Raw genomic sequence first — 27,278 nt, forward strand, 5'->3', positions numbered from 1 at the left:
GTGATGGTTGCATAGCACTGTGAATATACTAAGTGCTGCTGAATTGTAAACTTTAAAATGGTTAATTTTGTTATATGAATTTTACTTCAATAAAAATAAGTATATTGGAGAAAAAAACTAAAAGACCCACCATGTTTCTTAATAGTAACATCAGAAGCTAGAAACCAATGAAATGGAAGCTTTAAAATTATTTTATTTTTAATCCATAATTCCACATCCAGTCAAACTATAAATTAAGTGTGATGGTAAAATAAAATATATTTACACATGCAAAGTCTTTAAATAAATTTATATCTCAGGGGCACCAGGGTGGCACAGTCCATTAAGCATCCGACTCCTGGTTTTGGTCCAGGTAATAAAATCAGGGTCCTGAGTTTGAGCCCTGCATCAGGCTCAGCACTCAGAATGGAGTCTACTTAAGATTCTCTCTCTCCCTCTCCCTCTGCCCCTCCCACTCATGCTCTCATGCATTCACACTAAAAAAAAAAAAGTAAATAAATAAATAAATAAATAAATAAATAAATAATTTTATATCTCATGCAACTATTCTCAGGAAGATACTGTAGGATATGCCCCCACAAAAATGATGGAGTAAAACCACAAAAAGACACAGAAATCAAGAAATAGGGATCCAACCTAATAGAGAACTGAAGGGAATTCCCAAGTCAATAGAGGAAGAATATCTCAAACAATTCTGTAACATGCCTAGGCAGCAACCTATCCAGATTAGAGCAGATCAGAAACTATGAGACAGATTTACTTAAACAAATGAAAATGATAAAGTAACTAAAATATTTTAACATATTGAAAAGTTTACATAATTAGGGGAGAAACAATATTTGGGAAGAGATCATATTAAGCACATGTAATACTTACTGATGTGGAAAACCGGTCCAATTAACTCCAGGGAAAACAAAATGTGCAGGGAAGAAAAAGTTATTCATAGTACCTTATATGATTCAATTACAAACAACATTTACATAAACATAGCAGTATAACCATTGAATATTAATCTAACCAAAATTATGGCATAACTACATAAGGATGATAGAGTGAGAGTGGAAGTAGAGATATGAGTAGCAGGGGAGGGGAGGCTGACAAGGATTTAAATTCATGTTCTAAAGTGGAAAGTCAATAGATGATACCTGAATCTAAAAAAAACTAAGTAGTAAAAAAACATCAAGTAGTAGTAGTATAAGAACACTATTCAGAGATATGAATGTAAATACCAAAAGAACCAACTAAAATAACCGAAAGTAGTTCTGCAAGATTAAAAATTGGTGTGGGAGGTGGGGCATCTGGGTGGCTCAGTAGTTGAGCGTCTGCCTTCAGCTCAGACGTGATCCTGGAGTCTTGGGATTGAGTCCCGCATCAGATCAGTCTGCCTGCAGGAAGCCTGCTTCTCCCTGTGCCTATGTCTCTGCCTCTCTCTGTGTGTCTTTCATGAATAAATAGATAATCTTTTTAAAAAAATGGTGTGTGAGGGTGTGATGATTTTATTTTATTTTGGGGGGAGGGGACTGATGATTTTTTAACAAGAATTGTAGAACTATTTTTCTCATTAAACGATGATCATATATACAGTGATAAAAAATAAAAATTATACATATAAAGTTGTAATAAAAAGTAAACCATACATATTTAAAAATAACAATTATTGGGGCGCCTAAGTGGCATAGTCAGTTGAGCATCCAACTCTTGGTTTCACTCTGGTCATGGTCTCAGGGTTGTAGAATCGAGACCCGCCTGGAGCTCTGTGCTAAGCACAGATTCAGCTTCAGACTCTTTCTGCCTCTCCCCACTACCCCTGTTCTCTCTCTCTCTCCCTCTCTCTTTGTCTCTAAAATGAATAAATAAACTTAAAAAAAAAACAGTAACAGTAACAGCCAAAACTAAAAATAAATACTGATGTTTGTTAAAAGCATTAGTGTTCTAATGGATAAATAAAGAGCCTTACTACAATCAAGCTTTCCATATGCTGTAGGTATTTATTTAAAAAGTATAAAATTCAGTTAAAATTTAGTGGAACATGCCATTACAAAGATTCCAATGAGTCATTATTGAGTATGGAATGAAAGTTGATACTCTTAAGTGATTTATGCTCTCCCAGATACACAAAGCAGTGGGTGGAAAGGGTCAGAGAAAGCAATTATATCCCACCTAGCCTGTAATTGGCAGAAATCTGAATTTTACTTCCAGAGGCATAATGCAATTGTATGCCATGAGATTAGATTTTTATACAGAGAGATATGTACAAAATCTTATGTAAAATCATATGTTTCAAATATTTGGCTACAAAATGGTAACTTTAAAAAGGCAAAAGAGAATAAAATCATGGTAATAAAGTCTAGGCAGCCTACATTTCATTTAGAAACTTTGATCCTTAACAGAGCAGCAATGAAATATAAATGAATCTTGAACTAATTACTTCAAATGATTTTAGAGACCAACTGGCCACTTGCCTTGTGTAAATGAAAAGTTTTAGAATGATCTAAAAATTCTATACTAAAAATAAATTCTAGAGCAATCTGGAAATAGAAATAAAAGATAAAAGCAAGCTGAACACATGAATCAACTAATGGGAAAAAAATTCCAACTAAAGTCTCAAACTTTGAGGAGAAATAGGTAAAAGAATTAAGTAAGCAATTTGCTAAAAGAAATTTTTGCTATAAAAAATATACATATACACACACTCCCAGCTATTGCCCAGGGCTTCTCTAAATCAAGCACTAGGAATTTTTATACTGAAGGAACATTTGAGATTATGTTTTTATAGACTCATTTTACAGTTGTGGACACTGATTTTCAGAGCAGTAAATATCTCACCACTAGCCACACCAGGAAGTAGCTCCTTCTACAATGTTGTACATAGATCACAAGTCTTGTTTTGAGTAATTACAAGAGTCTCGAATACAAAAAGAGAGTCTCTATGTTCTACTTACCAAGGTAGGTAAGTATATGCAAAAGTTTTTTAAATAAATGCTCAAAGTGGAAGAATTTTCTAACTTTCACTAAATAAAGTTCAGTTAAACAAAATACCACTATGTCCTAATTATTCCCATCAATTGATTTTTCACTATGCACCTATAAAAGCTAGACATTAAACCAGTTATTTCTAACCATTTCTTTCTTTAATTTTACAACACCTCCATCAAGTTCCTGTAAGTGTTGTGTGGCATACGTTTACTTTAAAATAGAAGTTAAATGGGGAGCCTGGGTGGCTCAGTGAGTCAAGCATCTACCTTCAGCTGAGGTCATGATCCCAGGGTCCTGGAATCAAGCCCTTCATCAGGCTCCCTGCTCAGCAGGAAGCCTGCTTCTCCATCTCCCTCTGCCTGCCACTCCCCCTGTTTGTGCTCTCCCTCTCTCTCTGTTTCAAATAAATAAATAAAATTTATAGTTTAAAAAAAACAGACGTTAACTAAGTTTAACTTTCTTCAGAGTAGGTTTTTTTGGTTTTTGTTTTTTTAGAGCTTCATAAAATCCTCTTCCAAGGACTAGAGACATCCAGATGTCACGTCAGCTATTCCTGGTACCCAGTTTTTGTGTGCTTTCTCTTCTCTGTAAGAATAGCCACTTGAATTACAGGATTTTAGGAATTTATTTTTATAGTATTATAATTTTCCAGAGAGAAAAAACTCTGGAACTGAGTGGTTTCCCTGATAAGATTCCATGTGATCAGCTAGTATAAGAATGTGTTGTTCATCGCCCATGGGACAAGTATGGAGACTCAGAGCCTGAGGAGGGTAAGAAAGCATCTACATGGAGTAATAGCCAGGCATAGGGTGTTGGAGCAGGTTAAGGAGAGTGTGCATCCATGCAGGGAGGCACAGAAATGAAGAGCTACAGCATGAGCAGGTGGAGGAAGGCATCCTCACAGTGGAGAGGGTGGCAGAGAAGATGGGAAATTGGTTATATACAGGGGATACTAAATTAAATAAGCAAAATAAGGATAATAGAAGCTAGGTTACTCATTACTGGAGAAGAAAATTAGAAATATGGAAAGGGAAGACATTAGGATGAATACTTTGGCATTAGACTGAAATTGAACATATGGCTTTCAGTAGATTAAATACATGGTTAGATAAATAGCTATACAGAGATGTTACAGATAAATAATGGATGGAAATGTGAGTGTGTACATATAAATAACATATATATGTACTATATGTTGTATATAAATATATATGTATCTATATATACAAATGTGTGAATAAATAAAAACAAACACATACATTCTGTTCACTGAGAGGGTCTAACACCAGTGACATCCCAAAAGCAGTAAGCACACCTACTGCCCAGATCCTGCCTTCTAAATAACAGTTTCCACCAAAAGGAACCAAAACAACCGAGAGAAATAGCTAATTCCATGCCTTAAGTGAGGAGTACAGGATGAACTCGAACACTTTACATAGACAGAAAGGAAAGAAGTACTTACTCCAGGTGATGGCAATATGTCAAAAAAAGGCATAGAAGTCAATTTATAGGGGCCTTTAGTGGCAAAATCTGGGAAAAGGACATCAAAATAAATCGAGCTTAGTTCTAGATAAGATGGAATAAGTACATTCCATCGTTTCTCTCCCACTTAATGTAACTATAAAACCAACTGCATGAAACTATTTGAGGTCTCTGAAAAGAAAACAGTAGAAGGCAGACTGGGGAAGAATACCAGAATTCAAAGTAATACCAAGATGCTGGTGAGTTCATCACTCTTTTCCTCTGGTACATCATAGCCTAAATAAATGCAGCCAGAAACTAAGCATAAATTCTGTGGTACACACAGGGAAAGTATCCTAGTTCTGGTTTCAGTTAGACAGTGAAGAAATCCTGTTTTGGTTTTTATTTTCTCTTCCCTCCATTCTCCTGTATTATACTAAGTGAAATAAGTCAGATAGAGAAAGACAAAGGAGATCAATTATATGGTGAAGGATGATGTAACTAAACTTGTGCTGATCACTTCTTACTATATAAAAAGTGTAAAGTTGAATACCTGAAATTTATATAAATATATACATTAAAAATTTTTTAAATGTTAACATACAGTTAGTATATAACCCCAGCCTTTTCACTCCTAGAATACCTAGAAGAAATAAAAACACATGTCCACAAAAAGATTTATACATGAATGTTTAAAGCAATTTCATTTTATTAGATTTTTAAAAAGAGCTAAAAATTAGAAATAATCTAAATATCCATCTACAGGTGAATAGATAAACTAATTGTGATCTATCCATATAATGGAATTTAACTCTGCAATAAAAAACAAACTACTAGGGAGACAGTCTTTCACATACTAGCCCCCTCTCTTCCCAATATTGGCCTCACTGAAATAAATTCCTTTCTTGTTTCACCACCAAAACAAACAAAAACTACTGACATAAACAAGCACATGGATGAATCTCAAAATCATTATATGAAGTAAAAGGAGATAAATCATGATTCCATTTATATAAAAATTCAAAAAAATACAAACTAATCTATAAAGACAAAAACCAATCAGTGGCTGCCTGGGTAAAAAGGTGGGAGTGGGGAAGGAGGAACAGGAGATGAAAGAAAATTTGGGGGGGTTATGGAAAGGCTCATAATCTATATTGTGATGATGGTTTCATGTGCATATACATACGACAAAAGTCATCAAACTAGAAAATTTAAATGTATATGATTTACTGTATCTCAATAAAGCTGTTTTTAAAATGCCAATTTCGTGAAAGATAAAGACAGATTAAAGGATAGTAAAGAGATGAGACAACTAATTGCAAAGTATAATCCTGAACTGGATCCTGGACTGCTGTGGGGGGAGAACAAAATGCTATGAAGTAAACTATTTGGAGAATTAACAAATTAGACTATGGATTATAGATTAAAGTGCTTATGAATGTTAAATTTATTTAATTTGATCATTGTTTTGTGTTTATAAAGGAGAAAATATTCTATTATATTATATACACTGAGGTCATGTGGCTAGCTTAGTTGGTAGAGAAAGTGACTCTTGATCTCAGGGCCATGAGTTGGAGCCCCATGTTGAAGGTAGAGTCTACTTAAAAAAAAATAAATATACACTGAAGTATATTTATGATGATGTATATGATGTATGCAGTCTTCTCTCAAAAAAGAAAATAATGTGGTGCCTGGGTGGCTCAACCAGTTAAGCATCCACCTTCAGCTCAGGTCATGATCCCAGAGTCCTGGGATCGAGCCCTGCATCAGGCTCTCTGCTCAGTGGGGAGTCTGCTGCTCCTTCTACCTCTGCTTCTCTCCCTGCTTGTGCTGTCTCATGCTGTCTCTGTGTCAAATAAATAAATAGAAACTTTAAAATAAAAAAATTAAAAAACAAAATCCAGAGAAAATACTATTTTAAAAACTTTTTAAAGAAAATGATATATCAACAATTATAGAAAAAACATGAAAATTTAAATCGATCTAAAAAAAGTATTTCACAAATCCTACAACCTCTCACAATGAAATCACTCAGACTAGGAACAGAAAGGAGCTTCCTCATGATAACAGCTGTATATGGGGGTGCCTGAATGGCTCAGTGGGTTAAGCATCTGCCTTCAGCTCAGGTCATGATCTCAGGATTCTGGGGTTGAACCCCATGCCAGGGTCCCTGCTTAGTGGGGAATCTGCTTCTCCCTCTTTCTCTCTCTCCCCCCGCTGATGCTCTCTCTCTCTCTCAAATAAATAAATAAATAAATTATATATTTTTTAAAAGCTACATATGAAAAACCCACAGCTAATCTCATACTCAATGGTCAAAAACTAAAAGCTTTTCCTCTAAGATCAAGAATAAGGGATGCCTGAGTGGCTCAGTGGCTGACTATCTGCCTTCAGCTCAGGGCGTGATCCCAGGGTCCTGGGATTGAGTCCTGCATCAGGCTCCCCACAGGTAGCCTGCTTCTCCCTCTGCCCATGCCTCTGCCTCTCTCTCTCTCATATGAATAAATAAATAAAATTTAAAAATAATAATAATAAAAAGATCAATAATAATACAAGGTTGCCAGCTTTCATCATTCTTATTCAAAACATTAGACGTAACAGTTATAGCAATTACACAAGAATTGTGTAATTGAAGGCATCCAGATTATAAATGAAGTAGTAAAACTCTCTACTCCCATGTGACATGATCTTATATATAGAACATACTAAAGAATCTTCTTTTAAAAAGCCTTTTTATGGATAATAAGTGAATTCAGCAAATCTGAAGGTCACAAAACACACAAAAATCAGTTGTATTTCTATATACTAGAAATGAATATTCAATTAAGGAAATTAAAATAATTCCATTTACAATATCATCAAAAAGAATAAAATATTTAGGAGTAAATGTAACCAAAAAGGTATAGAATTGTAGACTGAAAACCACAAAACATAGCTGAAATAAATTAAAGAAGACTTAAATAAATGGAAAAACATCCCTATGTTCATGGATTGGTGTTAGAAGGTGGGGAGAGACTGTCCTCCAAATTGAGAAGGCACTTTGAGATTGAAAAATGAAATAGGCAACTCCATACAGTTTACAGTTTTATTTAGGGTGGGTAACTGACAGGATTGGGCAGATGATGATCAGGGCAGCTGCAGCTATTCTCCATAAAGTCTAGACCTTAGTCTACAGATTTTATTGAGCAAGGGGACACAAGGGTGTGCACTGTAGTGAGACCAAAGGGTCTGTATACACTTCAAAGAGTTTGCATGCACCTGAGAGCTCACATATTTTTAAGATTTTTATTTATTCATGAGAGACAGAGACAGAAACAGAGAAGAGAGAAAGAGAAAGAGAGGCAGAGACAGAGGCAGAGGAAGAAGCAGGCTCCATGCAGGGAGCCTGATGTGGGACTCGATCCCAGGTCTCCAGCATCATGCCCTGGGCCGAAGGCGGGCACTTAAACCGCTGAGCCACCCAGGGATTCCCAAGAACTAACATTTAACAGACGTCACAGCTGTATGTGTTCATCAAGATGGGAAAAAGACTATACTATCTCTAACACATTCATAAGAAGCCAGAACAAGCCTCCCCACATTCCAGCTTTGGTGGGTATTTCTAAGGTATTAATCTCCAAGGGGCCCAAAAACATGTAGCCCCAAGAGAGGTCACTGAATGGACATGAACAAGACTAAGGGACAAAGATGGAGTCAGTATTGTCAGCACACCTACAACTGGAAAACTTAGTATCACAAGATGATGATGCTATCCAAATAGATAGATTCAGTGTAATCTCTATCAAAATCCCAATGACCGTTTTTGAAGAAATGGAAAAATCTATCCTAAAATTCACATTAAATCTCAAGGGACCCAGGAGACCCAAAATAATCTTGAAATAGAAGAACAAAGTTGGAGGTCTCACACTTCCCTAACTTCAAATGTACAGCAGAACAAAACTACAATAATCAGAATAGTGGGGTACTGGCATATGAATAGACATATAGACCGACAGAACAAAACTGAGTGCACAGAAATAAAGTTTGAAATATATGGTCAATTGGTTTTTGACAAGGATGGATGACCATATGGGGAAAGAATAATCTCTTCAAATGGTATTAGAATAACTGGATAGCCACATGCAAAATAATGAACTTGGACCTTTACCTCACACCACACAGAAAAATTAACTCAAAATCGATCAAAATCCTGAATTTAAGAGCCAAAGCTGTAAAACTCTCAAAGGAACACAAAAATCTTCATGACCCTGGATTTGGCAAGTTTCCTAAATGACACCAAAAGCATAGGCAACAAAAGAAAAACAACAGATAAACTGGACTTAATCAAAATTAAAAACTTGGGATGCCTGGGTGGTTCAGTGGTTAAGCACCTGCCTTCAGCCTGGGGTGTGATCCTGGAGTCCCAGGATCAAGTCCCACATCAGGCTCCCTGCATGGAGCCTGCTTCTCTCTCTGCTGGGCCTCTGTCTGTCTGTCTCTCTCTCTCTCTCTCTCTCTCTGTGTGTGTGTGTTTCTCTCATGAATAAATAAATAAAATCTTTAAAAAAAATTAAAAATTTTGTGCATCAAAGGACACTATGAAGAGAGTAGAAATACAACCCTCAGAATGGGCAAAAATACTTGCAAATCATGTAAGACTTTAATATCCAACAACCAAAAGACAAACAACCAAATTTAAAAACAGGCAAAGGATGGGGCACCTGATTGGCTTAGTCAGTTAAGTGTCTGCCTTTGGCTCAGGTCATGATCCCAGTGGCCTGGGACTGAGCCTTGCACAGGGCTCCCTGTTCAGCAGGGCATCTGCTTCTCCCTCTCCCTCTCCCCCTGCTCATGTTCCTTCTCTCTCTCTCTCAAATGAATAAATAAAATCTTAAAAAAAAAGTTTTTAAATAAAAATAGGCAAAAAAAATAGGCAGAGGAAAAAATAGGCAATGGACTTTAATAGACATTTCTCTAAAGAAGATATACAAATGCCCAATAAGCACATGGAAAGATGTTTAAAATAATTAGTTATCAAGTAAATGCAAATAAAAGGCATAATGAGAAACCACTGCATACCTACTAGGATGGTTATAATAATTTTTAAATTTCCCGGAAAATAAATATTGGTGAGGATATAGAAAAATTGGAACCTTCATACATTGCTGGCGGGAATGTAAAATGGTGCAGCTGCTGCAGAAAATAGTTTGCTGCTTCTGCAGAGTTAAACACAGAATTACCATATGACCCAACAATTCCAGTCCGAGATATTTTTCCAAGAGAATTAAAAACAAGGGCTTAAGGGGCACCCGAGTGGCTCAGTTGGTTTAGTATCTGATTCTTGATTTTGGCTCAGGTCATGATTTCAGGATCATGAGATCAAGCTCCATATTGGGCTCAGTGCTCAGGAGTCTGCTTCTCTCCCTTTCCCTCTGTCCCTCCCCACACTCATTCTGCCTCTCTAAAATAAATAAATTAACCTTAAAAAAATCCCAAGAGTTCACAAAAATAATAAAAACAAGGATTCAAACAGACATTTATACATCAATGTTCACAGAAGCAACATTTGCAATAGCCAAAAGGTGGAAACAACCCAAGTATCCATCAATTAATGAATGGATACATAAAATGTGGCATGTACATACAATGAACTAATGACTATAACATGGTGAATCTTATAACATGGGTGAATCTTAAAAAAAATTAATGCTAAATTAAGTAGGCCAGACATAAAAGAAATATTATATGATTCCACTTATATGGAATATCTAGAACATGAAAGTCCATAGATAGAAAGTAGATTAGAGGACATCAGAGACTGTGGAGAAGAGGTAATAGGGAGTGATAATGTGATGAGTACAGAGTTTCTACTTGGAATGATGAAAAATTTCGAAAACTGATAGTGGTGGTGGTTGTATAACACTGTGAATGTACTTAATGCCAATGAATTACATGCTTAAAAAGGGTTAAAATTGCACATCTTATGTTATATATATTTTTCCACAATAAAAAAGGTTTTATAGTAGAATGTCAAGGGGCACTTGGGTGGCTCAGTTGGTTAAGTGTCTACCTTCGGCTCAAGTCATGACCCCAGAGTCCTGGGATTGAGCCCTGCATCGGGCTTCCTTGCTCAGTGGGGAGCCTGCTTCTCCCTCTCCCTCTGCCTGCCACATCCCGTGCTTGTGCCCTCTCTCTGTGTGTGTCAAATAAATAAATAAAATATTTTTTTAATTATAGTAGAATGTCAACTAATATATATAGAAAAAAAGATGGAATTAGCAAAATAGCCAGTTGTCAACCATCACAATACTAATTTAGGTAAGAAATAACAATGGATGGTGAAAGTAGGATGAGAAATTGGACTTCATATAATTTCAAAGTATCAACCCACAAAACATTTATGAATAACACAAGGAAAAATTACATACATTTATAGTAAAGAAACCTTAAAATACCATTTAAATCAAGAGATCAAAACTAGCACCACCAATAATAGAATAAATCAATACTGTCTGCCACCCAATAGGAAGCCATGAGGAGAATATAAAACCACTTCTGTGATTTTCTGGGCCCAGGTTCATGACTTGTTCTAATCATGAGGAAGCTCTGAACAAACTCAAATAAAGGGTGGGGGAATTAGGGAGATGTTAAGAGTAGAAACTTGCAACTAGTAGATAAATAAGTTCTGGAGATCTAATGCACAACACAGTAATCATAGTAAACAACACTGTATTATAAATTTCAAAATTACTAGGAGACTAGACCTTAACTGTTCTCAATACAAAATGATTTTATGACATAATAAAGGTGTTAGCTAACATTATATAGTAATCATATTGCAGTATATAAGTGTATAAAACCAACATGCTATATACTTCAAACTTACACAATATACCAATTTTATCTCAATAAAAATTTTAATTAAAAAACTAAGTCACATTCTACAAAATGAGTTGTCAGTAATCTTCAAAACTGCCAAAGTCATGAAAGTCAAGCAAAAGTGAGGAATTGTTCCAGTTTGAAGGAGACTAGGTACAATCCCAGATTGATTCCATTTTGTATACACGATGGTTTGGAGAAACTTGAATGAGGTCTCTGTGCAAAGGGTAAAAGGAGTCTTTCTTTGTATTACTGTAATATTTTTATAAATATGAAATTGCTTTAAAATTTTTTAACTTCTTGGGGCACCTGGGTGGCTCAGTGGTTGAGCCTCTGCCTTTGGCTCAGGTCGTGATCCTAGGGTCCTGGGATTGAGTCCCGCATCAGGCTTCCCATGGGGAGACTGCTTCTCCCTCTGCTTATGTGTCTGTCTCTCTCTGTGTCTCTCATGAATAAATACATAAAATCTTTAAAAAAATAAATAAATACCCTTTCCAGTAGAGAACAAAGAAAATATTTCAAAGATCAGCTAAATGGGCAGAACTGACCTCAGATATAATCTCTAAAGTGCTGCATGAAGTAGGAATGATTCTATCTAGAACTTCATATAGCATATTTCTAAACTCTTGGAGAATAAATGCAGAGACTTCACTCACCATTTTGGGGAACCTCATCAACATATCCTTACAGCGCAACGTACATGTATATGCTCTATGAAAATCCCCTTGAGCAACTGCCTGAGAAAATGAAAAAAATATATATCAATTGGTTAAAATGAAATAATAAGATTTATCTATAAGTCAATTTTAACATATTTTTAACTTGTGTTAAACAGTCTTGTTTTCTAAACTTTTTAGCAACACTGGTTGGCTAAACATAATGGCCAGCTCAAAATACAAAAAGTAAGAATTATCTTGGGTAACACAAGAGTTGATAGTGTTGGGAGTCATTTACTTTTTTCTGGAAATGGCAAAATTGGTGTACAATCTTGTGTTATTATATTATAATATAATGCCATGTCTAACAGATGCTTCCCCAGCTTGAATAGCTCTTGTATTTATCTCCACATTAGTATTTATCTCCACATTAGAAGGATGTTAAATGGGAGTCTTTTGTCCTAAAACAGGCTCACAGTAACTTCATAGTCTGAACTGCTGTGAATATCTGCTATTTAAGGCAGCTAAGTGCAATCCTATCTTGGAGTCAGAAGAGCTACTCTGATGTTTCTTATATATAACCTTGAACCTTACGCTCTCATAGTTTCAGTTTCCTCATCCATAAAATGAGGACAATGTACTAGATTATCTCTAAGATTCCTGTCATCTCTATTGTTCTGATTGAACACCCTCAAATGAATGAAAACATCATTCACACGTTACTTAGGCACTTATAGAAGAAGCTTGTTTCAGTCGTTTAAAAATTTAGCTGACAAGGCATATTAAAAAAAAAACATAGACATATATAAGAAAATAATTTTATGAAGTACTTCATAGGGGGAAAATCCCTATATTTGCTGTGTTCTTTTTTCTTTCTTATGTGGAATCAAGTATTCTTATGCTTTGGGTAAGAAAACAATTGAGCAGAGAGAATAAAAGACTAAGAATGTAAAAAGACAGCTTCTCTTTAGTTTTTTCTTCTATCTACCTGCAGAATATTAAGCCTGACATCTTGCTGAGTAGATACCCTCATCTAAGGCTTTAATGCTAGATTGTGTAAAAGAGAAAAATAAATTATAAACATTAGAGCATTAATAAGCCAAATCTCAAATATCTAGAGTTTACAAAATAATATTCACATCTATGCAAATAGATGATTGATGAATACTTGCTGATTCATTTCTCAAGGTGGAGGAAATCTTATCATAAAAGAGAAATGCTGAGGGACGCCTGGGTGGCTCAGTCCATTAAGCAACTGCTTAAGCCCCGTGTTGGGCTCCCTGCTCAGCAGAAAGTCTGCTTCTCCTCTCCTTCTGCTTCTCCCTCTCCCTCTGCTCCTCCCCGCTGCTCACACTCTCTCTTTCTCTCAAATAAAGAAGTAAATAGAAATATTTTTAAAAAGTCTTTTTTAAAAAAGAGAAATGCTGTGTGACAAACCCCATATCAGATATGCTTTCTGTCCTTATATAAAGCAATATAATGCTGCAAAAAAAATCTATAAAGTATCCATCACTAATCAGATGTTACCTTAGTGGAAACGAAATCTCTAATAATTCAAGCTAGTTTTGAAAATGTATTCATTTTATTGGGCCACAAATCAATATTTCAAACCCAAAATATAGAGAATTCAGATACAAGAAGTCTTAAAGAAGAGGCAGCATGATGTAATGCTCTAGCAACCTCTGGCGAGCATCAGACTCACCAGTGGAGCTCTTCAAAGATCACATACCCTGGTCCCATCACTTGTAAATTGATTCATTACATCTGGGATGATGCCCAGCATATACTGATGTAGTAAAAAGAATACGGGCTTTGGATCCCCAGTTTCTCCTCTTCTTTTTTTTAAATCAAAATACAGCTGACATACAATGTTATATTAGTTTCAGGTATACCACAGTTATTTGACAATTCTACTTTGCTCAGTGAAGTTAGGCAAGTCACAGCCTCTATGAGTCTCAATTTCCTTAACTGTAAAGAAAGGATAAGTAATATCTACTACATAGGATTGAACTTATGAGAATCAAATGAGATCACAGATGTGAAAGAATTTTGTAAACTTTAAGACAGTATACAAAAGGGATGCCTGGTGGATCACTTGGTTAAGTGTCTGACTCTTGATTTTGGCTCAGGTCATGATCTCAGGGTCATGAGATGGAGCCCTGCATTGGAGCCTGCTTAAGATTCTCTTCCCACTCCCCCTGCTCTTCCCCCACTTCCTCTCTTTCTTAAAAAAGACAGTATATGAAAAATGTGAATAATTTTAGCAGTCAAAGCTACCATTAGTTAGTGCCAAGAATTGTAATAAAAGAGGTTATTTGCTGTTATGTGGTACTCACTGTTGAAGAGAGGAAGCCTCTTTGAAATCATATCCTAGCAGATCTATAAAGTATTTTATGGACCAAGGAACTTAGGTTTGCCCTTCGTTAGAAGAAAAACTACAAGGTTGAATCTGAACTGCTAAACATCAGTGGGTAATTACTTTTATGCAAGAAATTAAATACTAGACTGACCATCACCTAATATACTACTAAGTGATAATAACAAAATAATCAAACAACAGTAAATTATGCTGAATGGATCCATTAAAAATTTATGCTAACTTCAAGTAAACCTTCACTTCAGCTCAACAATCAAAAATGTTACAACTCCTAGCATCATGTCAAGTACGTAGTGGATACTCAGTAAAAATTAATTTTTCTGGGGCACCTGGGTGGCTCAGTTGGGAAAGCATCTACCTTCAGCTCAGGTCATGATCCCAGGGTCCTCGGATCAAGCCCCATGTCAGGCTCCCTGCTCAGGGAGCCTGCTTCTCCCTCTCCTCCCTGCTCATACTCTTTCTCACTATCTCTGTTGCTATCTCTCTCTTGCAAATAAATAAAATCTTTTTTAAAAATTATTATTATAAAAAATTATATTTTCTTTGTTGATTTCCTAAGGAGATTTCCCACTCAGATATTCAAGCCTTTTTTTCACATTCTTCAAAAGTACTCCCATAATATGCTATATCCTCCTACTGCAACCCTCCCAAAAATTACTTTCACCTTCCACCTTAACCAAAATTCATATGCTCCCTTATCCAACATCTAATTCTCCTCTTCAATTTAAAATACCCGTCTTGGGGGATCCCTGGGTGGCTCAGAGGTTTAGCGCCTGCTTTTAGCCCAGAGCGTGATCCTGGAATCCCGGGATGGAGTCCCACATCAGGCTCCCTGCATGGAGCCTGCTTCTCCCTCTGCCTGTGCCTCTGCCTCTCTTTCTCTCTGTGTCTCTCATGAATAAATAAAATCTTTAAAATAATAATAATAAAATACCCATCTTATGCCCCTTTCCTTTTTTTTAAAAAAAGATTTTATCCATTCATGAGAGACAGAGACAGAGAGAGGAGCAGGCTCCATGCCGGGAGCCCGATATGGGACTTGATTCCAGGACTCCAGGATCACGCTCCGGGCCAAAGGCAGGCACTAAACCGCTGAGCCACCCAGGGATCCCCTTTATGCCCCTTTCCTTACCAAAAAGTTCACAGTCTGAATTGTCACAGCATAGTTAATTGCTCATATTGTATTTCACTGTGGAACTTCATTCATAGGTCTTTTAAAGCAATTACCTTATAATGCACCTGTTTACACATGTGTATCTACCACAGAATTTACCTTAGGCTCCTATAAGAGATACTACACACTAATGTTATAGATCTTTTTATCTCTATTGCAGAGCATTGACTTATATACATATTGACATATATATGTATATATACATACAAACAGCAGGCACTAGATAAATGCTTGTTTATCCCTCTCTATATATATATTGATCAGATTCATTTCCATCTCTTGATATATGACCCATAACTTAATCCCCTTCCTCATTAACCAACTCCTCCAATCTTCTTCTCCGTGGCTTTTTATATTCAACCTATAATATGTTTATTATATACTCTATTTTGAACATAACCTTCCCTTGACCATCCTTCTCTGAGTAGCTACAACTCAATTTTTCTTCTGTCAAATATTCTGACACAATATGCAGTACAAATGGTTCTCAAATTTCAGCACGAAACAGAATTATAAGAAAGCCTTGCTAAAATGCATTTTGTTGAGCTCTACCTCCAGAATTCATGATTCTTCAGGCCTAGAGTGGAATCCAATAATTTGCATTTCTAACAGGTTCCCAGGTGATTTTTTAAAATAACCGTTTATTTTTTTAAGATGTACTTATTTGAGAGAGTGCATGCACATGTGCAAGACTAGGGATAAGGGGCAGAGGGAGAGAATCTTTAAGCAGACTCCTACCTGAGTGTGGAGCCCAACACAAGGCTTGATGCCATGATTCATGAGATCACAACCTATGTTGAAACCAAGAGTCAGATGCTTAACTAGCTGATCCACCCAGACATTCACCCAAGATTATATTGATGCTGCCAGTCACAGCTCCAGACTAATCTTATACCAATACTCCTTATTTTGTTTTTGGTCTCAGGAGGCCTATAACTCTTAAAAACTACTGAGGACTCAAAGATATTTTTATCTAGGTTATAGCCAGTTGTAATTTCTAATAAAGTTCAATAAGAAGCTATAAAGTTCATTTTGACAACTTTTGCCAGTGTTTTCATTGCTTTCAGTTGAATTTAAATCTGAGATGTAAAGGGCACCTGGGTGATTCAGTCAGTTAAGCTTCTGCCTTCAGCTTGGGTCATGATCCCAGGGTACTGGGATTGAGTCCCACATCAGGCTCCCTGCTGATGTGGGACTGAGCAGGGAGCCTGCTTCTCCCTCTACCCCTCCCCCATGCTCATGCTCACTTGTACTCTCTCTCTCAAATAAATTTTTTAAATATTTATTATGCTAAGCAAAATAAGTCAGCCAGAGAAGGACAAATACCATATGATTTCACTCATATGTAGAATCTAAGAAACAAAACAGATGAACATAAGGGAATGGAAAAAAAAGAGAGGGAAGCTGAGAATTGATCAGCTTCCCTCTCTGGAGGGAAGGTGGGGGGATAGGCTAAATGGGTGATGGGCATTAAGGAGGACACTTGTTGTGATGAGCACTGACAATTATATATAAGTGATGAATCACTAAATTCTACACCTGAAACCAATTTAACAATATATGATAACTAACTAGACTTTAAATAAGGGAGGAGTAGGGAACCTTAGTTTTATCTGGTCCCTGGAATTCAGCTAGATAGCTATCAAATCATTCTGAACACCAGTGAACTCAACCAGAGATGTAAGAAAAGAATTGCAGCAATTCTACAAATTAAAAAGTGACCACTCTCTATAAGGTAGGAGGTGCGGAGAAGTGAATCTGAGGTGATGATATATCAGAAGATAAACCTTGGGATGAGGGAGCCTCCATAAGCCGGCTACCAGAAAGTGATACAGCAGCAGAGAACTAAATCAGAACTTTTAGAAGTCTGCTCCATTGATATCCCTGGCTGATATGTGCTCAGGTGGTGAAGAAGGGCAGAATCCTAGGTGGGACACTGTGGTCTCGGGATGCCCGGGGTTACAAAAACAACAGGGGTGCCTGAACGCAGCAGAGTTCCCAGGCATCAGAGCAGGGAAGCCAGCCGGCTTCAATCAGTGAACCCAAGAGTGGACTTTCAGCTCCATGTTGCCAGAAACCATGAACCATGGCATGGTCAGGGGACTGCTCTCCAAGCAGAGTTCCAGCAAGCAGCAGAACCATAGCAAGGCCCCCTCTTTCTTCCCCCAAGGAAGAACAGTGAGGTGCACACCACAGGAGTCTCCCAAAATGGGGTCACACGCCTGAGATAAAAACTCTTAGTCACAAGCTGGGGAAACACAGAGTGTGGATAGAAACCAGGGAGACAAGAGTGACTGACTGTTTTTCCCTAAGGGTGCACTGAAGAGTGGGAGGCACAATCTTTCAGCTCCAGGGCTGGAGATTGGGAGGCTGCCATTTTCGTTCTCATCATCTAAAGCAGTGTGGAAAGCCTTCAGAGAATAAATTCCACATAGAGCAATCCAGAGCTGCTTATACTCTGCCGGCAATGGCATGCAATTCCACCTGGGGCAAAAACACTGAAGAATCAGCACGACAGGCCCCTCCTCCAGAAGATCAGCAAGAATATCCAGTTAAGACCAAGATTACCCATCATAGAGAACTGCAAAACTTCAGCACTAGGGGAAATGGTATATAGAATTTGTGGTTTCTTTCTTATGATTCTTTAGTCTTTCCATTTTATTTTAATTTTTCCTTTTCAACCAATTTCTTATTTTATCAACTCTTTTTTAAAGTCTTCTTTCATTTTCATTTTTACAGTTACATTCTAACCTTTCATCGCATTTAACTTTACAATTTTGGAATCTAGTTTTCTAATAAGCAGACCAAAATATACCCAGGATCTAGTATGTTGCTCTGTTCTGTTCACCTGTCTGATTATACTCTCTTTTTTGAATTTTCCTTCAGTTTTGCATCTCTTCTATGTTTAGTGTATATGTCTCTAGAGCCACTGTTGCTATTTTAATATTTTGCTCTCTTGTTCATCTATTCTCTTCTGGACAGAATGAAAAGATGGAAAAACTCCCCTCAAAAAAGTGAACAAGAGGCAGTACTGACTGCCAGGGACCTAATCAGTATGGATATAAGTTAAATTGTCAGAACTAGAGTTCAGAATAATGATTATAAAGATACTAGCTGGGCAAGAAAAAAAGCACAGAAGACAACAGAGAATCCCTTTCTGCAGAAATAAAAGAACTAAAATCCAATCAAGGGATCCCTGGGTGGCGCAGCGGTTTGGCGCCTGCCTTTGGCCCAGGGCGCGATCCTGGAGACCCGGGATCGAATCCCACGTCGGGCTCCCGGTGCATGGAGCCTGCTTCTCCCTCTGCCTGTGTCTCTGCCTCTCTCTCTCTCTCTCTCTCTCTCTCTATGTGACTATCATAAATAAATAAAATTTAAAAAAAAAATAAAAAATAAAATAAAATCCAATCAATTCAAAATCAAAAAGACAATTAATCAGATGTAATAAAAAATGGAGGTTCTAACTGCTAGGATAAATGAGACAGAAGAGAGAATTAGTGATATAGAAGATAAAATCATGTAGAAAAAAGAAGCTGAGAAAAAGTGAGATAAAGAACGACTGGATCATGAGGGGAGACTCTGAGAGATAAGTGATACCATAAAGTGAAACAATATTAGAATAATTGGGATCCCAGAAGAAGAAATGGAGGCAGGGTGTAGAAGGTATATTTGAGCAAATTATAGCTGAGAAATTTCCTAATCTGGGTAATCAAACAGGCATTTAAATCCAGGAGGCATGGAGGTCCCCCCCTCAAAATCAATAAAAATAGGTCAACAACTCAACATAGAATAGTGAAGCTTGCAAATATCAGAGAAAAAGAGAAAATCTTGAAAGCAGCTTGGAATATTAAGTCCTCAACCTACAAGGGTAGAAACATTAGACTGGCAGCAGACCTATCAGTACCTGGCAGGAAAGCAAGGACTGGCATGATATATATAGATATATAGATACACACACACACACACACACACACACACACACACACACACACATTCAGAATGCGAGAAAAATATGCAGCCAAGAATACTTTATCCAGCAAGGCTGTCATTCAAAATAGAAGAAGAGATAAAGAGCTTCTAGGACAGACAGAAACTAAAAGAATTTGTGACCACCAAACCAGCCCTGAAAGAAATGTTAAAGGGGATCCTTTAAGTGAAGAGAGCCCAAAGTAACAGACCAGAAAAAAACAGAGACAATATACAGAAATAGTGACTTTACAGGTAATACAATGACACTAAATTCCTATCTTTCAATAGTTACTCTAATTGTAAATGGGCTAAATGCCCTGATCAAATGACACAGGGTATCAGATTGGATAAACAGCAAGACCTATTGATAAGGTGTCTGCAAGAGACTCATTTTAGAATCAAAGACACCTCCAGATTGAAAGTGAGGGGGCAGAAAACAATTTATCATGCTAATGGACAGCAAAAGAAGGCTGGGGTGGCAATCCTTATATCAGACAAGTTAGATTTTTTTAAAGATTGCATTTATTTATTCATGACAGAGAGAGAAAAAGGCAGAGACACAGGCAGAGGGAGAGGGAGAGGGAGAAAAGCAGGCTCTATGCAAGGAGCCTGACATGGGACTCAATCCCGGGTCTTCAGGATCACACCCCGGGCCAAAGGCAGCACCAAACCACTGGGCAACCAGGGCTGCCCAAAATCAGACAAATTAGATTTTAAACCAAAGACTATAATAAGAGATAAGGAAGGACACTACATCATAATTAGAGGGTCTATCCAACAAGAAGATCTAATAATTGTAAATATTTATGCCCCTAACATGGGAGTGTCCAATTATATAAACCAATAAATTAACCAAGATACACAATGTTAACAATATAATAATGGAAGAGGACTTTAACACCACACTCACTGCAATGGACAGATTATCTAAGCAGACCAACAAGGAAACAAGGGCTTTGAATGACACACTGGACCAGACCAAATGGACTTCACAGACATATTCAGAGCACTCCATCCGAAAGCAACACAATACACATTCTTCTCGAGAGCACATGGAACATTCTCCAGAATACATCACCTATTAGGTCACAAATCAGGTCTCAACCAGTACCAAAATACTGGGATCATTCTCTGCATATTTTCAGACTACAATGCCTTCAAACTTGAACTCCATAAGAGGAAATTTGGAAAGAACTCAAATACATAGAGGTTAAAGAGCATTCTACTAAAGAATGAATGGGTCAACCAGGAAATTAAAGAAAAATTATAAAAATTCATGGAAACAAATGAAAATGAAAACACAACTGTTCAAAACCTTTGGTTTGCAGCAAAGGTGTCCTACAAGGGAAGTATATAGCAGTACAAGTCCTTCTCAAAAAACAAGAACTATCTTAAATACACAACCTAACCTTACACCTAAAGGAGCTGGAGAAAGAACAGCAAATAAAGCCTAAGCCCAGCAGGAGAAGAGAATTAATAAAGATTAGAGTAGAAATCAATAAAATACAAACCAAAAGAACAGTAGAACAGATCAATGAAACTAGGAACTATTTCTTTAAAGAATTAATGAGATCAATAAACCCCTGGCCACACATATCAAAAAGAAAAGAGAAAGGACCCAAATAAATAAACTCATGAATGAAAGAAGAGAGATCACAACCAACACCAAAGAAATACAAAAAATTATAAGAACATATTACGAGCAACTACATGCCAACAAATTAGGCAAACTGGAAGAAATGGATGCATTCCTAGAGATGTATAAACTACCAAAACTGAAACAGGAAGAAATAGAAAACTTGAACAAACCCATAACCACCAGGGACATTGAAGTAGTAATCAGAAATCTCCCAATAAACAAGAGTCCAGGACCAAATGGCTTCCCAGGGGAGTTCTACCAAACATTTAAAGAAGAATTAATACCTATTCTTCTGAAGCTGTTTCAAAAAAACAGAAATGGAAGGAAAACTCCCAAATTCTTTCTATGAGGCCAGCATTACCTTGATCTCAAAACCAGACAAATACCCCACTAAAAAGGAGAACTATAGACCAATATCCCCGATGAACATAGATGCAGGGACACCTGGGTGGCTCAGCTGTTTAGCACCTGCCTTCGGCCCAAGGCATGATCCTGGAGTCCCAGGATTGAGTCCCATATCGGGCTCCCTGCATGGAGCCTACTTCTCCCTCTGCTTGTGTCTCTGCCTCTCTCTGTGTCTCTCATGAATAAATAAATAAAACCTCTAAAAAAAAAGAACATGGATGCAAAAATTCTCACCAAGATACTAACCAATAGGATCCAACAATACATTAAAAGGATTATTCATGGGGTGCCTGGGTGGCTGTTGGCTAAGACGCCTGCCTTCAACTCAGGTCATGATCTCGGGATTCTGGAATCAAGCCCCACATCAGGTTCCCTGCTTAGTGGGGAACCTGCTTCTCCCTCTTCCGCTGCCCCTCCCCACCATGTGCATGTGCCCACGGGCTCTCTCAAATAAATAAAATCTTAAAAAATAAATAAAAGGATTAGTCACCACAATCAAGTAGGATTTATGTTTAATTTTTTGAAGAACTTTTAGACTACTCTCCACAACAGTTATACCATTTTACATTCCCATCAGCAGTTAGGAGAGTTCCAACTTCTCCAATTGATTACTTACAAAGTTCTTATTTTCCATTTTCATTATTTCACATACCTTAGTGGGTGTGAAGTAGCATCTCATTATGGTTTTGATTTCCATTTCCCTAATGACTAATAATGTTGAGCATCTTTTCATGTGCTTATTGGCCATGTGTTTATCTTCAATGGAGAAATATATATTCAAGTTTTCTGCCAATTTTAAATTTAGGTTGTCTTTTCATTGTTAAATTCTAAGAGCTCGTTATATATTCTAGATGCTAGACAATTCTCAGATATATTACATAAAAATATTTTCTGTTTTTTACTTTATTCATAGTATCTTCTGATGAACAAAAGTTTTAAATTTTGATGAAGTTCAATTTAGCAATTTTTTTCTTTGCATGTGCTTTAAAAGAGAAATGATTGCCTAATCAGCACAAAGATTTATACCTATTTTTTTCTTCTAAAGAGCTCTATGCTTTCATCTCTTTTGGGTATTTGACCATAAATGCAGGGGTTTATTTCTGGACTCTCAACTCACTTATCTGTATGTCTGTCCTTATGCCAGTATCACACTGTCTTGATACCTCAGTTAAGTTTTGAAATTAATAAGTGTGAGTCCCCTAACTTTATTATTTTATAAAATCTTTTTGTTCTTTTTCAAGTTATTTCAGGTATCATGAACATATAAATTTTAGGATCAATTTATCAATTTCTACAAAAGACAAGGCAAAAGAATTTTGATAGGGATGGAATTAAGTTTGTAGATCAGTTTTGGGGAATACTGTCATCTTAACAATATTAGGTCTTCCATTCCATGAATATAGCTAACTTTCCATTTATTTTGACCTTCTTAATTTCTTTCAACAATATTTTATATTTTTCAGTGTACAGTCTTACACTTTAGTTAAATTTACTCCTAAATATAATTCCTAAATAAAATTATCCTTATTCTCAAATGATATGATCTTGTGTATAGAAAGAATGTCCTCAGAAATCCACACACACACACACACACAAAAAAAAAAACTATTAAAATGAATAAACAAGTTTAGCCAGGTTACAGAGTATGAAATACAAAAATCTATTGTATTTCTATCCACTAGCCATGACTAAACCAAAACTGAAATTAAGATATTAATTCTAGGATGCCTGGGTGGCTCAATGGTTGAGTGTCTGCCTTTGGCTCAGGGTGTGATCCCGGCCGGGGTCCTGGGATGGAGTCTCAGTCGGGCTCCCTGCAGGAAGCCTGCTTCTCCCTCTGCCTATGTTTCTGCCTCTCTCTCTGTCTCTCTGTGTATCTCATGAATAAATAAATAAAAATTAAAATTAAAAAAAGAAGAAAGAAATTCCATTTAAGGAGTACCTGGGTCTCTCAGTCGACTGAACATCTGACTCGGTTTCAGCTCAAGTCATGATCTTAGAGTCATAAGATACAGCCCCACATCAGGCTCTGTGCTCAAGGGGGACTCTGCTTGAAGATTCTTTCCCTCTGCCCCTTCCCCCACTCATGCACACACAGGCTCTTCCTTTCTCTCAAGTAAGTCTTTTAAAAAATTAATTCCATTTAAATTAACATCAAAAAAATAATTAGGACTCCTAACTCTGGGAAACAAACAAGGGGTAGTGGAAGGGGAGGTGGGCGAGGGGATGGGGTGACTGGGTGAAAGGCACTGAGGGGGGCACTTGATGGGATGAGCACTGGGTGTTATTATATTTTGGCAAATGGAACTCCAATTAAATAATATACAAAATATGGGATCCCTGGGTGGCGCAGCGGTTTAGCGCCTGCCTTTGGCCCAGGGCGCGATCCTGGAGACCCGGGATCGAATCCCACGTCGGGCTCCCTGCATGGAGCCTGCTTCTCCCTCTGCCTGTGTCTCTGCCTCTCTCTCTCTCTCTCTGTAACTATCATAAATAAATAAAAAAATTTAAAGAAAAATAATATACAAAATAATTAAGAATAAGTTCAACAAAAGAACTGCAATAGCTGTACACTAAAATCTATAAAACATTGTTGAAATTAATGACTTAAATAAAATGGAAAGACATCCCATGTTCACAGATCAAAAGACTTAATATTCTTAAGATGTCAATACCCTTTAAATTGAACTACCGATTCAAATGCATTTCCTATCAAAATTTTACCAGGCTTTGCAAAAACTGACATGCTCATTTTAAATTATATGGAAATGTAAGGGATCCAGAATAGACAAAAACATTTATGAAAATTAGAGCAAAGTTGCAAGGCTCACACTTCCCCATTTCAAAATTTACCACAAAGCTATAGTAATCGAGACTGGCAGTGACATAGGACATAAAAATCAATGGAATAAAACAGAGTCCAGAAATAAATCGTTACATTTAGAGTTGAATTGTTTTTTTATAGTAGTGCAAAGACAATTCCATGAGGAAAGAATAGTCTTTTTTTTTTTAATGATGCTAGGGCACCACCACTGGTTAAGCATCTGACTCTTGATTTCAGCTAAGGTCATGATCTCAGGGTTGTGAGATCCGGCTCTGTTCTGGGTGTGGAGCCTATTTAAAAAAGAAAATTAACTCAAAATCAATCATAGATTTAAACATAAAAGGTAAAGCTATAGAACTTATAGGAGAAAGTCTTTCAGATCTAGAGTTCGGTGAAGAGTTTTGAGACATGACACTAGAAGCACAATCCATTAAAAATAATTGATTAAACTTCATCAAAACTAAATACTTTTGCTCTGCAACCCATTAAAAGAAAAGACAAATACATATTTGACAAGGCACTCAAATCTAGAATACATAATTATCAAAATTCAACAGTAAAAAAAAATCAAACAACCAAATAAAAAATAGCTAAGAAGCACAAACTAACACTTCCCTTAAGAGAATACACAGATGGCAAATAAGTACATGAAAAAAATGTTCAACATCATTAGCCATTAGGGAAGTACAAATTGAAACCATGGTGAAATATCACTAGACATCTAATAGAATAACTAAAGTAAATTAGTCACAATACAAAACGCTGGCAAGGATGCAGAAAATGGGATCTCCCATACATTGCTTGTGGGGATTAAAATGGCGCAGCTACTCTAGAAACAGTTTGGTTGTTTCTTAAAAAACAAACTACTGAGACTCCTCAGTGACTCAGCAGTTGGGCATCTGCCTTCGGCTGGGGGCGGTGATCCCGGGATGCCTGGATCGAGTCCTGCATGGGGCTCCCTGCGTGGAGCCTGCTTCTCCCTCTGCCTATGTCTCAGCCTCTCTCTGTGTGTCTCTCATGAATAAACAAAATCTTTAAAAAAAAAAAACAAACAAACTACTAAACATACACTAATGATTACCCAGGGATTGCACTCCTGGGCATTTATTCCACAGAAATGAAAATTTATGTCCACACAAAAACTTCTACACAAATGTTCATGCAGGGCAGCCCTGGTGGCTCAGCGGTTTAGTACCACCTTCAGCCCAGGGTGTGATCCTGGAGACCCGGGATCGAGTCCCACATCGGGCTCCCTGCATGGAGCCTGCTTCTCCCTCTGCCTGTGTCCCTGCCTCTCTCTCTCTCTCTCTCTGAATAGATACATAAAATCTTTAAAAAAAATTTTCATGACAACTTTGTTTGCAATAGCCAAGAGCGTGGAAACAACCCAAATTCCTGCCATAGTGAGTGGCTAAATAAACTGTGGTACATCCATATCATAGAATACAACTTCCAAATAAAGAACAAACTACTAAAACACAAAACTTGGATGGAAGTCAAAGGAATCATGCTAAGTTCAAAAAGGCACTATCAAAAGGTTACACACTATGATTCTATTTATATAATATCCCCAAATGACAAAATTATGGAGGTGGAGAATGTTAGTTACCTGGAATAGGGAATGGGGGAATGGGCATGATATAACTACACAGAGGAAGTACAATTGCTTCCGGTGGTATAGACATTTTAACAATATTTGTTCTTCCGATCTGTGAGCATAGAATGCTCTATATCTTGATTGTAGTAGTGGTAGTTACATGAATCTACCCATGTGATAAAACTATATAAAAGTACAGACACATTTAAGAAACAAAAAAGAGGATCATAGGGGAAGAGAGGAAAAAATAAAACAAGACAAAATCAGATCAGGAGACAAGCCATGAGAGACTCTTAATCATAGGAAACAAACTGAGGGTTGCTGGGGGCAGGAGGACAGGGTAACTGGATGATGGACATTAAGGAGGGCACGTGAGTATTACATAAGACTAATGAAACACTGACCTCTACCACTGAAACTAATAATACTTTATATGTTAAGTAATTGAATTTAAATTTTAAAAATCTATTAATAAAAAAATAACTACAGACACACATGTAGTTTATCAAATAAAACTGGTGAAATATGAATAAGGCCTATGGATTGTAATAATGTCTATCTCCTGGTTTTACACTGCACTATATTAACACAAGATGTCACCACTGAAGAAAACTGGGTGAAAGGTACTCCAGAACTCTCATAATATTTGTGCAACTTTCTATTAATCTATAATTATTTCAAAATAAAAAGGTTTTAAAAATCACATTAGTTGGGGCCCCAGGTGGCTCAGTCAGTGAAGCATCTGTTTTCAGCTCAGGTCATAATCTTGGGGTCCTGGGATTGAGCCCCATGTCAGTCTGCTTCTCCCTCTCCCAATGCTCCCCTCCACACACACACCACTCATGCTCTCTCTCGTTCTCTCAAATGAATAAATGGAATATTTTTTTAAAAATCACATTAGTTAAGGGGTGCCAGGTTGGCACAGTCAGTTACATATTCCACTAGGTGTTGGCTCAGGTCATGATCTCAGGGTCCTGGGATTGAAACCCATGTGGGGCTCTGCACTCAGTGTGGAGTCTGCTTAAGATTTTCTCTACCTCTCCCTCTACACCTCCACCTCACATGCTCTCACGCACTCTACCTTTTTTTTAAATCAAATTAGTTGGCACACCTGAGTGGCTGAGCAGTTGAGCGTTTGCCTTTTGCTCAGGGTGTGGTCCCAGAGTCCCACATTGGGCTCCCTGCAGGGAGCCTGCTTCTCCCTCTGCCTATGTCTCTGCTTCTCTCTGTATCTCTCATGAATAAATAGATAAAAATTTTAAAAAATAAATAATAAAGTCCAGAATTTTGATGCCTCCAGCTTTGCATTTATTATTCAGGGTTGCTTTAGCTATTTGAGGCT

The 27,278-nt window shown here is 37.1% G+C and overlaps 1 protein-coding gene across 7 annotated transcripts in view; it reads right to left on the reverse strand.

The window, feature by feature from the left end:
* The window catches only part of TEX11 (testis expressed 11), a 311,539-nt gene that overhangs the window by 255,803 nt on the left and 28,458 nt on the right, over positions 1-27,278 (reverse strand). For all 7 annotated transcript variants that reach the window (XM_038587641.1, XM_038587642.1, XM_038587640.1 and 4 more), the window contains one exon: positions 11,952-12,032. In XM_038587641.1, the coding sequence (XP_038443569.1) occupies positions 11,952-12,032 (81 nt within the window). The remainder of the gene's footprint in view (positions 1-11,951; positions 12,033-27,278) is intronic.

Source organism: Canis lupus, chromosome X (genome assembly GCF_011100685.1).
Source record: "Canis lupus familiaris isolate Mischka breed German Shepherd chromosome X, alternate assembly UU_Cfam_GSD_1.0, whole genome shotgun sequence".
Lineage (NCBI taxonomy): Eukaryota > Metazoa > Chordata > Mammalia > Carnivora > Canidae > Canis > Canis lupus.